The following is a 15255-nucleotide window of genomic DNA, read 5'->3' on the forward strand; positions in this document are numbered from 1 at the left end:
TATCCGTCGTTACGACTCGCTAATTGCTCAGTTCAGAGAGGACACGTTCACGCTGAAAGCGGCACGGCAAGAAAAAAACCACAGCTCTCATTTCCTGGAACAGAGCCAGTGGGGGGTGGGGGTGGAGGGGGTACCACAAAAGTGGGTGGTTGAGGCTGCTGCAATACAATGCAATATCATCCAACAAGTACTTTGTACTACTACTGTTTATCTTGCGATTAACTGTACTTGACGAAAGAAGTGGAGTGGTTTGCCTTTAAAGGTTTTTCTCCTGTAATTGATTATGTGACTGGTTGCTTACAAGATCGCTGTGTTGCTATATAACAACAGTGTTTTTGTCTGAATCCCTAAGGAGAAAACGTCTCACTGGCAATTTGCTTAAAGTTCCTCATTGTGGTTTCATTCAGTCTTAATTAGGAGGTCATATATATCAGAGCTTTGTTTTTGTATATACATTTTAAGGCAAAGCTAACAGCAGAGATAGTAGAAGAGAACTTCAAGGAAAAATCTCATAACAGTAAAACCTCACTTGTCATCCATGATTTTCTTACCTGCTGACAATCAAGCTTTTACTTCTTGGTTAAGATCATCGTGCACTCTGCTCGTGCATCACTCTTGGTTGGGCTGTTATGTTGCCTTTGCTTAGAAACATTCAAAGCTGCATTGGTACAAATGGTGATAGTCGAGTCGAACAGAGTTTGCACTTTACCATCGCATTCTTGCCTTTTTGTACAACAATCCAGGAGAAAGTAAGGTGTTATACTACTCGTTACATTACTTTTGCATTTCTCTGTAAACTGACCTGAAACACATTGTCTCATAATTACCAAGACAACGTGATTCGTATTACAGTCCAACACAAATCCCTATCCTAATGAGGACACATATGATATTTGTCTTAGTATTTGGGTATGAACACAAAGCCGACAACACAAAGCAAAGATGAAAACCAGCACAAAGAGACTATAACGTTGCTGCCACAGTGATTCTACTTTAGAAATATGAACAGGTAGAAACAGAGGATGCAGTCTGACTACTCATCCGTTTGTTACCTGTTGAAATCCAGGTTCTGGCTGTTTGGTTGGGGTCTGCATTCAATCAGCTTTATCATCACTCTGGGCTCTTTGCCTGCTTAGCATTAGCATGCTGTCTGTGCAGATGCTTGCAAAGAGCAAGACGTTGTTGTAGTTGTAGGCGTTTCTGTCATTTCTTTCCTATCTCCTGCTTACTTGGCTGATTGTTATGCAAGAAAATGTCTTCAGTCAGCTGTTGCCATTTTTTTTATTAGTAGCTGTGATTTGAAAGCAGTAATGTTTCACAGGACTGGACAGGAGACTGACTGGAGGGTAGCAAGTTTTAATCTGGTCCTACGTGTCTTGCTAAAGAGATAGGTTGACTTCTTCACTTTCTATAAAAATCCTTGTGTGTCACTGCATGGTAAATAGTTACACCCAATATTGTTAGTGACACTAGTAGGTTATTTCAAGCTAAATGCTAACAGCTGCATAGCGCTAAAGTGCTAATATTAAGCAAGTGTGTCTTTGATTCACCCTGGCATGTGGTTAATATGTTGGATCAACACCACCACAAACAAGAGTAACCCACAGATGGGTTGTTTGTGACACTGACCCCTGGTGACAGCAAACAGTTACAACGTGTCTGTTTTAGAAGCACAGCAGAAGCATTTCGGAGTCCTAATGGGCTGAACATTGGCAGTGCGTTGGTAGACCGTGGGGTGCTGCAGACTGCTCATCTTCCTGCAGAGAGCGCCTGTTGCCAGATGGAGGCAGTGCCAAAGGTATGAGGTACAACTGGAAGGTGGGCCACTCTTGCTTGTGTTTTAGGTGGTCCACCACCCAGAGTGAAATGATAAACTACAAAAAGTTGAAACAATAAAACGTGTCCAGTGCAGCCCCTGTTTCTCGTGTTCCTGGTGAACTCCACTGTTGCTCCATCCACTCATCAATCAATCATCATTCGACCAATGCACAGTCAAACTATGTGGGTTTTTGGACGAACACATTTGCATAGACAAATAACTATGCAAATGGACACAACTGTGGGAACATCTTACAGCTAAAATATAGCAAAAACTAACATTCTGAACCAGTTTAAATCTTAATACACTGACGGGAAAAAAGATTAGAGATTAGCAAAGTAGTTATGATTCATCTTGTGAGGGACATGAACATCAACGGCAAAGCAGTCATGCCAACACGCACGTCACAATTATCGATCACCGAGGTACATCCAAGACATTCACATTTGCCTTCTGCAGACTGTAGGTTCTTTAACATTTTTTTGGTTGGTTTTTTTTTCAAAATTGCAAAAAGTATTTAAGAAAAAGCTGTTGCACAAATCAAAACGAAAGCTTTTTCGTCTTTTCTGATGGAAAAACCCAAAATTTCATATTTTTACAGCCTTTTTTTCTTGTTTCCAGATGTGCACCTCGCCAGTTGCTGCCGATTCTACTAATGAAAAAGAGTGTTTGTTTTATCTTTGATTTGAAATGAGTGGAAACAGGAGCACACCCACACACACACACACACCACACATACCTGTACTCAGCTCGCAGGCTTTAGGGTCAAAGCAATCTCACCTTTAATTTTCTCACCGGTGCAATATCTGTGAAAGCAATATAATGCAGGATCACAAGGCAGGTAGTGTCTGTGCAGGCTAGGTTCATGAAAGTGTGTATCACGGTGTCGAGAGTAAGATGAGAAGAAAAGATGAAAACAAGTTGAATTGGAGGAGAAAGATAAAGCATGTAGTGATGGATGGACGCGAGAAGATACTCCAGGGATAAAGAGAGATGGAGAGACAGAGAGAGAGAGAGAGAGACAGAGAGAGACAGAGAGAGAGAGAGAGAGCGAGAGGCGGGCTGAACACCAGCCATCAAATACGGGAAGCCGAGCCAGTTGTGACGCACTAAGGCACCAAGGCGGTCAAGATAAAGTGTCAGAAAAAAGTCCAGGATGCAGAGAAACATGACAATCACCCATCTTCCCTCATTTCTTCAGCTCTTGCGAATCCTGTAGATAAGAAGAGTATAAAGACCACAAACTGCAGGTGAGTGTTTGTCCTTTTTGTTTGTACCTCATTTGAAGTTATCTTAACAACTCCGCTGCCTGTTACAACAATATAGAAATCCCCGTGGGGGAATCCAAACACAGCCTAAACACATCTAAACAGCCTCCCTGGCGTCTGTATTCTGCTGAACATAAATTTCTAACAGGGCAATATTGTGACAGTGCTGTTAATCGTAAAATCAATTTTTGTCGAGAGGACCAGAGAGGATATTAAACATATTAAAGATAATTAGAAAGCATGTGCTGAACATTCTTATCATATCAGGGATTAGTGAACTGATTGGGCTGCTGCTAGTTTCTATAGATGAAAGCCAACAACTGTCTTTTCTTTATGTAGAGATACAAAACACATAGGATGCAAACATCCAATCAAAGTTATATTAATATTAAAAAGTCACTGAGCTTACTTCTTTCTTTTGTACTTGAACCTAAGCTTCTTCTTCTTTTTTAAATCAGAGGCTTGAAATTTTATCATGTCAAGGTTGGACATTACAGTAGCCAAGGACAAGGTATGCCTACATTTATTCTCCAGCAACAGCTGCCTGGGCTGAAGCCAACCTGTAATGCCATGAGACTACTTTGGGGGGATTGTTTTTAAATTAGATGTCTTAATTATACTGAGGTCTAACATTACATGTGATTATGCGTGAGTGAGCGACAGGCAGCTATCATCTAGCTGTCTGCTTGGTGTCACCTCAGTTAATTGAAGTCGCTGACAGATAATAGGGTTCACAGTGCAGTTGTGCTGTCGAAGAGATAGTTAAAGAAAGTCTGCACGCCAACTTCAGTGAGGGAATTTCTGCTATTATTCTATTTACATCTGTTACTAATGTGCCACACTATGAATGCAGCTAATATTAGCTGATGACATGTAGTTCTTGGCCAAAACTGCAGCGCACTGACTGATACATGATATCATGGGGGCTACGTCTTATATATAAAGCTAATTGCCAAGCTTCAAACAGCAGGATCCTATAGTTCTCAAGATACAAAGGAGCAGCATCTTCAGTATCATTTCCCTGCCTCATAGATGAATGTATTATTTAACTTCAACAACCGTTAATTATGAACTGTTTGCATTTTTAATTCAGATTTTTTAAAAATCACAACACTAGTTGATCCCATCAGATGTTAAATATCAAACTTCCTACTTTCTACTTTTACAGATTCCTGACTGGCTCCATAGTGTAGCGGATAATGCGCTCACCTAACATATAAAAGATCCTTTTAGAACAGAAGGAGCTACAAATCTCTGGGAGGGTTGTGTCAGGAAGGGCATCTGGTGTAACAATATGTCAAATCAAATATGCAGATCCATCTGCTTTGTCGAACCACGTTGTGAATAAGGCTGCAGCTTAAAGAGCCTTCACCCTTTTCTGACGCATGAGTGTTTAAGGAATCCTTTAAAATTCACACTGTCTCCTTTTTCTTTTTCCATCAGGTTTATATTAGTTGAGGAACCTGCTGTCCAGTCACCACGATGCCGATACCTAACTGCACCTTCAACTCTCTTGCAGCCATTTTAACTGGTGACAGAGAACTCAGTGACTTAGGATGCCCCGATTCTGCTGTGGTGTGTGGAATGAATATCTCCTGGGTGTTGACGAACGCCACTCAAGAAGATCTGGAAGAAAAGCTTTGCTTGACTGAGGACAAGTACCTATCCAAAAATCTGGGGGAATCAAAATCCCCCATGTTTCTCCCTGTCTGTGTCACTTACCTCACCATCTTCATCGTGGGTGTCCTGGGCAATTCCCTGACCTGTGCGGTCATTTTACGCTACAGGGTGATGCAAACGCCAACCAATTACTACTTGCTGAGCCTGGCTGCGTCCGACCTGCTGGTGCTGCTTCTGGGGATGCCGTTAGAGATCTACGAGATGTGGCAGAACTACCCCTTCCTGCTCGGAGAAGGGGGATGCTATTTTAAAACCTTCCTATTTGAAACTGTCTGCTTTGCTTCCATCCTCAATGTCACTGCGCTCAGCGTGGAGCGCTACGTGGCGGTGGTGCACCCCCTCAAAGTCAAGCATTTGACCACACGTGCTCACGTTAAGAGGGTCATCCTCATGTTGTGGGGGCTGTCCATGCTGTGCGCTTTGCCAAACACCAGTCTGCATGGGATCGAAGTGCTGCCTCCACAGTTTGGTCGACAGTTTCCCCGATCTGCTATCTGCCGTATGTACAGAATTTATATTTTAGTTTTACTTTATACGGTCTGCAGATATGCTAGAAGCTCTCTGGTAATGTAAGCGTGTTCACCTGCTGATTTAAAGCAGGTATAAGGGTTACTCTTTACCACTCAGTACAGTAAGATGTCAAAAACCAATGGTTTTCATTCATAAACCAAAGTGTTGGGCTTGGTGATGGTGCTCGATAGAAAAAGCGAACCTTCCTGAGCTGCACATAGATAACTGGATGCCATCTGTAACAGTGATTATTCATTTAATCACTGTTGAAACACTTTACTCAAGTCCTGAGCAATATCAGTAAATCTTGTCTGGGATCACTACTGTAAAGTTCGTCCCAGTACACTGAATACAGTACGTGATACTACACTTTGGTAGCAGCAGTATTAACCTGGCTTGCCAGATTATGAGACCACAAATCCCTAGGGGGTTGTGTCAGGAAGGGTATCTGGCATATAACTGCTAAATCAAATATGGAGAACAACCTGCTGTTATGACCCTTTATGACTAAGAGAGCAGCTGAAAGTAGCTTTAATATTGCAAGAGGCAATCTACGTTATAGCTCCTGCAATATTTCAGTCTGGAACAAAGTAGTGGTTTTTCTAACAGACTGTTACCAGACATTTTCATGGTTATAGTTTGGGTAAAAAAACAAAACAAAACCCAGAAACCTGACTGCGTATTGGAAATAATTTACCTGAATTTAAGGAGCAGGACCACACCTCCATACATCTAACCTCCTGAGCACTACAAGCTATTGATTCTTGTTTTCATGTCCCATCCTCCCTCCCTTTTTCAATGAATTCACTTCTCATTAAAACATGGGGATCTGCCTGACCCAGGAGCCGCCGTCAGTCCCCTCTGAGGCCTTTCCCAAACCGCACCTTCAATTTATGCTCAAACCATCTGCTATTATCTTCTAGAAACACTGTCAAACCTAAATGAGGATGTGGTCCCAGCTAGCGAATTAACAGTTAAAAGTAATGGTATACCTGGAATTGTGATCTATAATCATTTTCAAGCATGAGCTCTGGATAATATTCGGGGAATCAAGCTGAAGCATTGTATGAAGTTGCCGTTTTGAATATACAACAGACAGATAGAAGAGAATTTGCTTTAGACGTCTTCTTTCTACTTGAAATAGTTTGGCCTAGAGCAAAACGAAGGTAGGACAGGTTCAGACATGTCCACAAGCAACCATTACTTTATGCTAATAGCATTTTACAGACTGCTAATCATATGACATGAACTTGTTGGCCATTTTGGATGTGATAGCCATAGTGACAATGGAGAAAATGATATAGGACCCAGTCACATGGGCTTAGAGACCAGGTTGTGACTGTGCCAACCACCGGTTGTGAAAGAAAATTGAGTACTCCCCCATTAGTTGCTGGAGGTTGCTAGGAAAATGCCTGCTAAAGCCCAGCCTCCATCACTAGGGGAAAATACATCTTCTTCGAACAGTTCACAAAACCCTCCTCACGATTGCTTCGGTCGCTGTCTTATTGCTGTGATCACCCAAAGTTTGCATGGAAGTGATGCACTGGCCAGCTACTCTCTGAGGTGTAGGTAATCTGCAAAAACGGTGGCACAAACTGAAAATGAAGACCATTTGCTTTCAAAGTAAAAATGATGCATTTTGAAGCATGTTGACTGCAGTGCTGAGGCTCAACCTTTAATCTAAAGGTGAACCTACTCCATTTTCATGTTTGTGTCTCACTTTTTCAAGTTTTACTCCAGCTTGAGTAGCGGTTAACAAGTGTCTGCAAAGAAACATGAAAAACTACAGGCAGCAGTTACAATCTGCTAGAAATCAAAGCAATCTCTCAGAGGTCTTTGATGCAGCACCGTCTTTGTCTGGATTTCACCCAGCCAGAGCAAGCAACCTCCAGGAAACACTTCCAACTAGTCGGGAAACAAATATTTTCCCCTAGCAACCAGTACTGTGTATGTGATGTCACATGAGAAACCTCGAAGAAAGCTGCCAGGTTAAAGTCTGTGTTAGACATTTTCATTTGCACTGCTCAGATTTATTCTGTTTCTCTTGCTATCCTATCTTATATATATCCTCAGATCTGGTCAAACCCATCTGGATGTACAACTTAATCATCCTGATCTCCACGCTGGTCTTCTTCCTGCTCCCCATGCTGATCATTAGCGTTCTCTACCTGCTCATTGGCTTGAGGCTGCGCAGGGAGAGGGTGCTGACCACGGTGGATACTAACTGTGGCTTCGGTTCTGAAAGTATCTCCAGCTCCCACAATCAGAGGCTGAGCAAACGAAATGTGCAAGTAACCAAAATGCTATGTAGGTGTTATTTTACTATATTTTTATTCTAAATTAAATTGGCAACAACCCTAACCCTACAAAAATCAAGACCCCATAGTCAACATTTCTGAAATGTTTGTGTTTAAATTCATTATTTTAAGATTATTTACAATATTTTGCTTAACTAGTCATCTGCCATTAAAGACTTTACTGGTGTCCCAAAACAAAATTTATGTGCCCCATGAATCACACCCATTGTTCCATCTGCTCTAGGTGTGCTGGTGGTTGTCTTTGGCCTGTGTTGGGCTCCCTTCCACATCGATCGCTTGATGTGGAGCTACATCAACATATCATACGAGCAGCACCGCAGGATCTTCGAGCATGTCCACGTCATCTCTGGAGTTCTCTTCTACCTGAGCTCCGCTGTCAACCCCATCCTCTACAACCTCATGTCCACCAGGTTCAGAGAAATGTTTAGCCACATTACCTGCTACTCTAACAGCTGGAGAGAACACTCGAGGAGCTTCCAGATGACTCCACGCAGCACCCTGCGTGAAAAAACATCCCAAAGTAACAAAATGACTTCTGGAGCCTTTTGAGCCTTTAGGAGACAAAGGAAGTAAAGGAAAAACTGAATAAACAAGAGTTCTGCACCAAGCACCACTAACATTATGGAAAACGATGTTCCTGCATTCATATAGATCTCGAACACAACCAGAATCTGTGTCTTAGAAGCTGATCTGACTCACAATGAACACAATTCACAGGCTATTGCCCAAAAAACTACAAATACTACACTAAAATCTGACAAATACTGGAGGGGGAGCAGCAGGTCTTGTGAACTGTGGATGGACAGAAACAGACGGTCCTTCAGCCGGATGAGCTAAAAGGTGGTTCCTGAGGCTCCTCACCTTAAGAGAAAACAAGCATATTTCCCTCCTGCATGCTTTTACTCTATAATCATTTTTATCAACAAGTCCCAGAGTGTAAAAACAACAATAACTCAAATTACATTCAGAGTGAAGACCAACAAGACCGCACACTGAGGTTACTGCACTGCCACATAGATGATGCAGCAGCATTTTTATGCATTGGCAACGCATCCCATCAAATGCATCAAAAGTAAACGTTTTCTATTGGAAATGGAGGTGAATGTATTTATTACATACATACTGTGTAATGTAATGAATAATATTTCCAGGCTTGCCTATATGCTGCTCTACAGCCCATTAACACATTCCTAGCAACACTGAATACATTTGTCTGTGAATGAAAGCCAACGAAGTGTACATGAAACGGTTTGATATTTATAACCACTACGGACGCTAATCATGACACAAGTATTTACATTATATTCTGAAAATACTAAAGAATCACTGATATTATGTAGCAGTTGCCACAGAGGTTCCACATATATTGATACATATATTATGGACTTGTATACAATGTACATGACTAGTAACTCTACATATTGCTTAAGTTTTCACTGCAGCATAATTTGACATATGGTTATTGCTCAGTTTAAAATATCCAATTCATTTTCTGCTTTGCTGGTAAGCGGTGCTATTGTTTACCTATTGCTTTAATTACTTTTTGATGCACAATGTGTACATATGACATGTTTACAATATCTTTTTATGGTGTGCACCATTAAAACAGACCTGATTTTGAATATCAGTGCTGCATGTAAGATGTGTCAGCAGGCCCACTCAGAAAGAAAAGATCACACCGAGTCTTGTCTTCTTTGAATTCCTATAGTGCAACCGGCCCCGGGAGGCAAAGGTCTTCTGTGTATACATCGCAGTAAAAGTGTCGGGGTGAACAATAACGAGGTGTGCCGAAAGCCACGAGAACCTTCCGACAGGATGTCTCATCTCAACTTTAGGTGACGCACAGCGCGGAGGAAAAAACTCATTTGTATACATGGAGAAGATGATGATGAGGGGTAGAAGCTAGGAGGAAAGATGATGTCACCGGGTCAATAATATGGAACAAAGAATTAATGAATGATTAGATGAAGCAGGATGTGAAAGCAGACAAAGATGAGCCATCTGTTCAATACTGACAAATCGCTTTGGAATGAAACAGCGTTATCAGTGTGCCACACCAGCACAGATGAAGGGCCCTCTACCCACAGCTTCCATCAACATAACAAAATGCAGCGTTTACGCACTGGCTATGCAAATTGGCCCATTAAAAAAAGGGTACATCACAGCGTCGCCCAAATAATTACAGACACTCAAGACCGGGGTAATGATTGACTCCTGTGGGACTTTAATGTGACACTTCGAGGCAGGCAACATCATTTACCTTTGAAAGATTTTTTTTTAAATTAAGACATTAAAGGACAGATCACAGAAATTAGAAATTCAATGTGTTTCATTTTCACTCACAGAAATATGGAATCATCCTCACGATGAAAGTCACGAGGCCCAAGAATTGGAAACAATAGAAAGTTCACGCGATGCTCAGTGGGAGTTCTGGGAAGGAAGACTGGTGAGAGACACTAATCATCCGATCAAACTCAACAGACACGAAACTTTGAAAAGGTAATTTATATCCATCATCCTGACACGACAAGAGCTCCCAAAATAACAAACGGTAGTGAGTTACGAGTTTGAGCTTAGAAATCTAATTGGCTCTGCAACAACGGTAAACTTAAAGGCCACTTCTATTACAGTAGAAGATGAGGAGAGATGGAAACTTAAAGGCTACAGTGCCACTCAGTCCTCTTTTAATAGCAAAGTGATAATTGGAAATGTACTAGGACAGGAGATAATGTCAAGGCGCAGAGCAGTATCAGAGACAAGAAGGATATGGAAGTGGAGATATGATTTCCTGCCAAGAGGATGATGTGAAGTGCTTCATAATGAGATGAGGTTAAGTATATTGTGAGAATGGGGACTGACACAGATGGGCTGTCTCAAACTCAAAGGTCTCTCTTACATTAATAACAGTTGAGAAAAACGTTACTCCAAGTGTCATTGACCTGATGTGTTGAGGAGAGGCCAGAGCACAATGAAGCGACACCTTAGTACGCCAGCGCCGGGGTCAGCTCAAGGAGGATTTGCATTTACTAAGCAGTAGAATGAAGCAAGATAGCTGTCAGGTTTAAGGTACTTAATCCACTTGCAAAGACTTTCCAGCAGGCTTCTATCAGTCGAACAACCGTGACTGACTGAGCCATTTGCAAACACTCCATCTGTCCAAATGACCAACACCATTCGCCCATCACTGTGTATTAATACTTGTAATCATGCTAGGATCTCTTTGGATAGCAACGCAGTTTTTTAAGGCTGAGGTTTATCAGCAACAATTCACCGGGTTGACTAGTTGGCTAGACCAGGGATTGACCCACCTGGTGATCATCAAGAGGGCACATTTGCTATCCGATCTTTATGTGATGACGTATGACCTCACTCAAATGAACACCTAGAGAAGGTTTTAGATTTAGAGCTTCAGTGGAGATCAGTAGAGACTTGGAGAATCCATGCTGAGGTGTCCATGTGGGCTGTCTGTTAATCTTATTATGAGGCTAAAAGGGCTTGTCAGCATACTCGTTAGCCTTTTTTTGAGGCGATCATGTGAAAACGCTACTAAAGGTCACTAGAGCAGCACTAGCACAAAAAATGTGTGTGGTTAAATGTTTTGAAAATGTTTCCTTATAATTCTGTGATAGTCAGCAGCATATTTATATATCAAATATCAGCAGTGATAATCCTGCCAGAAGTTTAGACAAGGTCAGTCATTCAGGAGATAATTAGATACCAATGAAATTGTTTAGATCAATCAAGCCATTTACTCTAGGAAAATAACTCCCGTCTCTGCAGCTGTTAACGTGACTCACAGCCCTACTCGCTGTCATATAACCACACTATCACTAGCCACTTCATTAGGTACACTTTGCTAGTATCTGATTGGACCCCCTTTTACCTTCGGAACTTCCATAATTGTTTGCGCCATGGATTCAGCAAGACACGGGAAACATTCCTCTGAGATTCTGCTTCATGTCGACATGACAGCATCACACATTTGCTGCAGATTTGTCAGCTGCGTATCCATAATGGAAACCTCCCGTTTCATCATATCCCCGAGTAAAACTGCTGACGCCAACGACTGTGCCTCTTTTAAATCACCATTTTTTCCCAATCTGATGCTCAGCGGGTCATCTTAACCATGTCTACATACTTAAACGTGTTGAGTTACTGCCATGCGATTGGCTGATTGGATGTTTGCACTACAAGCAAGCAGCAGAATAGGCATGCCTTATAAAGTTTAGCAGTGAGAGTATATCCTTTATGACTGTAACCTGTAAAAGTCTACTTCTCTGAGCTCATTTTAATTAAATGAGGAAAAAAAGGTGAAGTATCTCTCTCCCCTGAAATGAACAGAGCACAACAAAAGAGGCCATCGCAAGGACGAGCTTTCATATGCCAATTTGTGACTTGGTGTTAAGCACGTCATTACCTACGCGGGCTGTTTTTATCCACTACTGAGGAGTGCAGTTAATTAGGCTGGATAGAATGGGTTTTGGTTCTGTTTAATTACATCTGGGCTCAATAAAAGCACATTTAGGGCTGTGATGAAACCCAGTGGCTGCAAACATGAGAATATTAACACTTTTCATTTAGATTCACTTTGGATCATGTGAGGTTCTCTAGTCTAGAGCATTATTTTTCCATCTGTTTGCTGACAGTTTATGCTAGATGTGTTTACAAAAAAAACCAAAAACAAAACACATATTGACCGGTTTGATTAGATTATGGGGAAAGCCTCTCATCAAACATAGCTGTAGGCAGCATTACTGAAAACCTTGGCTAAATGGTGAAAGAGTTGGATTCAAATTAAATTACGTCTCAGTCACTGTGGGTGGGAGTATGCTTTTGAGTAAAGAGCAGTTCAGTCTGTTAAAGAAACACGCTTTATTTCAAGTTTAAAGAAATAACAGTGAGAGAGTTGGAAATGATACAAGTGGACAGAAAATGACTTCAAACTTGTATTAAAAACCGAACGACGGTAGTAATGTGATTGTTTTTATGGTGCTTTTATATTAACAAAGCCCAAAGTGTTTTCTCTAAAGCTCACTTTAAAATGCCACAAACAGCCTACAGTTTTATTATGCATGAACACGTCTGAATATTTAGTAAAAGTGTCGACGCAAGCAAGAATAGAGCGAATGTTTTGAACAAAACAAGCTGTGAAGAACAGAACAAAAACCAGAAAGGCTGTAACAAGAAAAAAAATGTCCCTGAGGCCAAGGTGTAGGAGATCCACGCTGTCGAGCGCTTTTAACGCATCCTTCCAAACATATCGTGCTTCAAAGACTTTTAGGACAGTACTTTCTCTCAAACTGAGCCACGTTAAACTTCCGAAGGCAGCCTTTGTAGTTCATGTAGCGGATCTTCCCGAATACGGCTCTCTCCGCCCAGCCCTGGTCGTGGATGCCGCAAATAGACCACATACAACCTACGAGACCAAAATGCAGCAGAGTGTGTGAGAGTGTGGGAGAAAACGAATGCATATTTGATCAAATAAGTCAAAATAAATCTGTTCTTACCGACAAAGCCGTTAGGGTCTTGACCATCCAGCTCATAGCGATCGTTTAGGTACAGAGCGATGGAGAGCGCCTCCTCTGGGGAAGAAGTCCACTCCAGGATCTTTTTGGCCCAGTACATCCTCAAGAAACCATGCATCTTCCCCTCTGTAACCATCTGGTACTAATGGTGGTGATGCAGCAGTTAGAAAAAGCACAACATGGACCGAATGTGTTCAAACATTTCATTTTAGACTGAACGTTGTACCTGAGCTGCGTTCCACAGCTTGTCATGAGTCTTTGCTTTCTCCAGCTGCTCACGCGTGTAGAGATACGGCCTCTGGTCTTTGGCATGATCTTTTAAGGTCTTCTGAGCCCACTCATACGCACCTATGAAACGCAGACACAAATATATTTAAACAAAAACACTTGTGAAGCTGAATAACTTCTATTCAACTAAATTTGCTTGCGATTCATCCGACTGACGTCACAGCAGTCGACAGGATGCAATTTTAATGAGGTCTCCACTGACCCTCCACGCTGTCGTATTTCTTGTTGTAGAAACAGAAGTTGTCAGTCAGCTCTCGACGCACCACCAGCTCTTCGATGAAGGCCGGTACGGACTGACTTGCATTCTTCCCGTTGCGCTGAACCTGCCAAGCCACACGCTGGGCCGAAATCTGGCCTAAAAGGACCAGGAAGACAAAAAGGCAGATATGGAGAGGAGAAGCAATTAAAATGTCTTTCCCGGTTCAGAGAACGTGCGGCAATCTTTCAGAGCTAAACTGTTCTGTGATGTGGTGCCACGGTTGCTCTCTTTGAACTTGTAAAGATGTTCAGTGTCTGCGGAGCCGTGAAGGAAAGGCATTAATATTCAAAACACAGGCGTGCTGATGCCTTCTGGATGTCCGAGATAACCGGACCAATAAAAGTTGTGAGTATAACTGCTGTCTTAAGCAATGAACTCAAGGGGGAGGTCATATGGGAAGTGTGTAGGACACTTTTATCATTTAGGGACATAATTTTAAACCATCTATAAAAGCAACACTCTGAACTCACCCACATTATCAAAAGTCTCAAGGAGATCTACAAAGAAGGCAGTCAAGTTTTTCTTGAAGAGGATTACAGCAGTTATTGCGCGATGAACAGACTGAACAGAACACCAAGATGCTATTAAGGATTCTTCTCCAGATGTACTGCACTAAAGTCTTAAGCCACCTGTCATGTATTCATATTTTGCTTCCAAGTAGCCAGACTTTCTTGTTATTTTTAAAGTGGTCCTGTGCAAAAGTTCTCTAAGTTTCCTGAAGTTCTTTCAAAGTTTCTCTTTTCTTTTTATCTTACTCGTTTTTAGTCCTGAGGACTGCTTTGTTAAGCCACTTAACACTGACTGTGACTCACTCAAGAATAAAAAAGCCTCCTAACTCAAGGGATGAACCAGTGTTTGGTCTGCGCATAACAGACAACTTAGTAAGGAACCAACTTTAAATTGTATCTTTAGGCACTTTGCAACTAGCAGCCTGTCAGAAAACACATTTGTTCCCATTTATTTCGTTAAATCTACAAAAAATATGCCAATTCTGTCATTGTTTGACAGGCATAAAAAGAATAAAAAATAAAAAAAATAGTATTTTTGCACCAGCAACATGATTCCTAAAAAGCTTTTAGCTCCAAACTAGTCATATCTTGTGCAGTGTGTCCTTAAGACATTTTGAAGAAACTGGACAAGTGCAGGACAAAAGCAGAATTGGCAGGACTAATCAACTAGAGCATATGAATAATATTAGAGAGTCATGTCCTTAAGAAAACTCTTTTTTTAAATTCAGAGTTTTACACAGAATACTGACCAAAGCGAAGCCAGGGGGAAAGCTGGCTCAGGGCGGGAGCGTTCGGGTCGTTGCGTTGGCTGCCAAACAGTTTAAGTCGTACATCAATGAAGGACTCCAGCATGTCCATCCCTGCTTTGGTGCCCGGCTTGGCCCATTCTGGCTCTTTTACATTTCTGTCAACATCCAGGGAGGCTAGGGTTTTGTCCCAGTCTACTCCCTGTGAGGTAAAGAAGCGAGAAAGGAGAAAAGATCAGTCGCAGCTGAGAGGGATGAGTTTAAATATATACAGTGGTGCTACAGAGATCTGACAACTTCAAAAGCAAAGGAGAAAATTCTTCTTTTTTTTTT

The 15255-nt window shown here is 41.7% G+C and overlaps 2 protein-coding genes across 3 annotated transcripts in view; one reads left to right on the forward strand and one right to left on the reverse strand.

Moving 5' to 3' along the window:
- The first annotated feature begins 2913 nt into the window (after positions 1-2913).
- LOC102306468 (neuromedin-U receptor 1) lies at positions 2914-11475 on the forward strand. 2 transcript variants are annotated; one of them, XM_042227367.1, is made up of 4 exons: positions 2914-3069; positions 4607-5266; positions 7351-7584; positions 7819-11475. In XM_042227367.1, the coding sequence occupies exons 2-4, from the start codon at positions 4672-4674 to the stop codon at positions 8142-8144; spliced, it is 1155 nt and encodes a 384-aa protein (XP_042083301.1). In that variant the 5' UTR covers positions 2914-3069; positions 4607-4671; the 3' UTR covers positions 8145-11475. The 2 variants fall into 2 exon arrangements, with proteins under 2 accessions (XP_042083301.1, XP_014194507.1); XM_014339021.2 differs by having other exon boundaries at positions 2915-3069; positions 4531-5266; positions 7819-11473.
- A 975-nt stretch (positions 11476-12450) lies between these two features.
- The window catches only part of cpdp (CPD photolyase), a 5150-nt gene continuing 2345 nt past the window's right edge, over positions 12451-15255 (reverse strand). Inside the window, exons 6-10 of the mRNA XM_005939070.3 lie at positions 14926-15124; positions 13611-13763; positions 13347-13468; positions 13103-13262; positions 12451-13011 (exon numbers count right to left, since the gene is read on the reverse strand). Coding sequence (XP_005939132.1) covers positions 12863-13011; positions 13103-13262; positions 13347-13468; positions 13611-13763; positions 14926-15124 — 783 coding nt within the window. The 3' untranslated portion in view covers positions 12451-12862. The remainder of the gene's footprint in view (positions 13012-13102; positions 13263-13346; positions 13469-13610; positions 13764-14925; positions 15125-15255) is intronic.

The sequence above is a fragment of the Haplochromis burtoni genome, unplaced genomic scaffold (assembly GCF_018398535.1).
Source record: "Haplochromis burtoni strain Fernald_Lab_line unplaced genomic scaffold, NCSU_Asbu1 Contig_257, whole genome shotgun sequence".
Lineage (NCBI taxonomy): Eukaryota > Metazoa > Chordata > Actinopteri > Cichliformes > Cichlidae > Haplochromis > Haplochromis burtoni.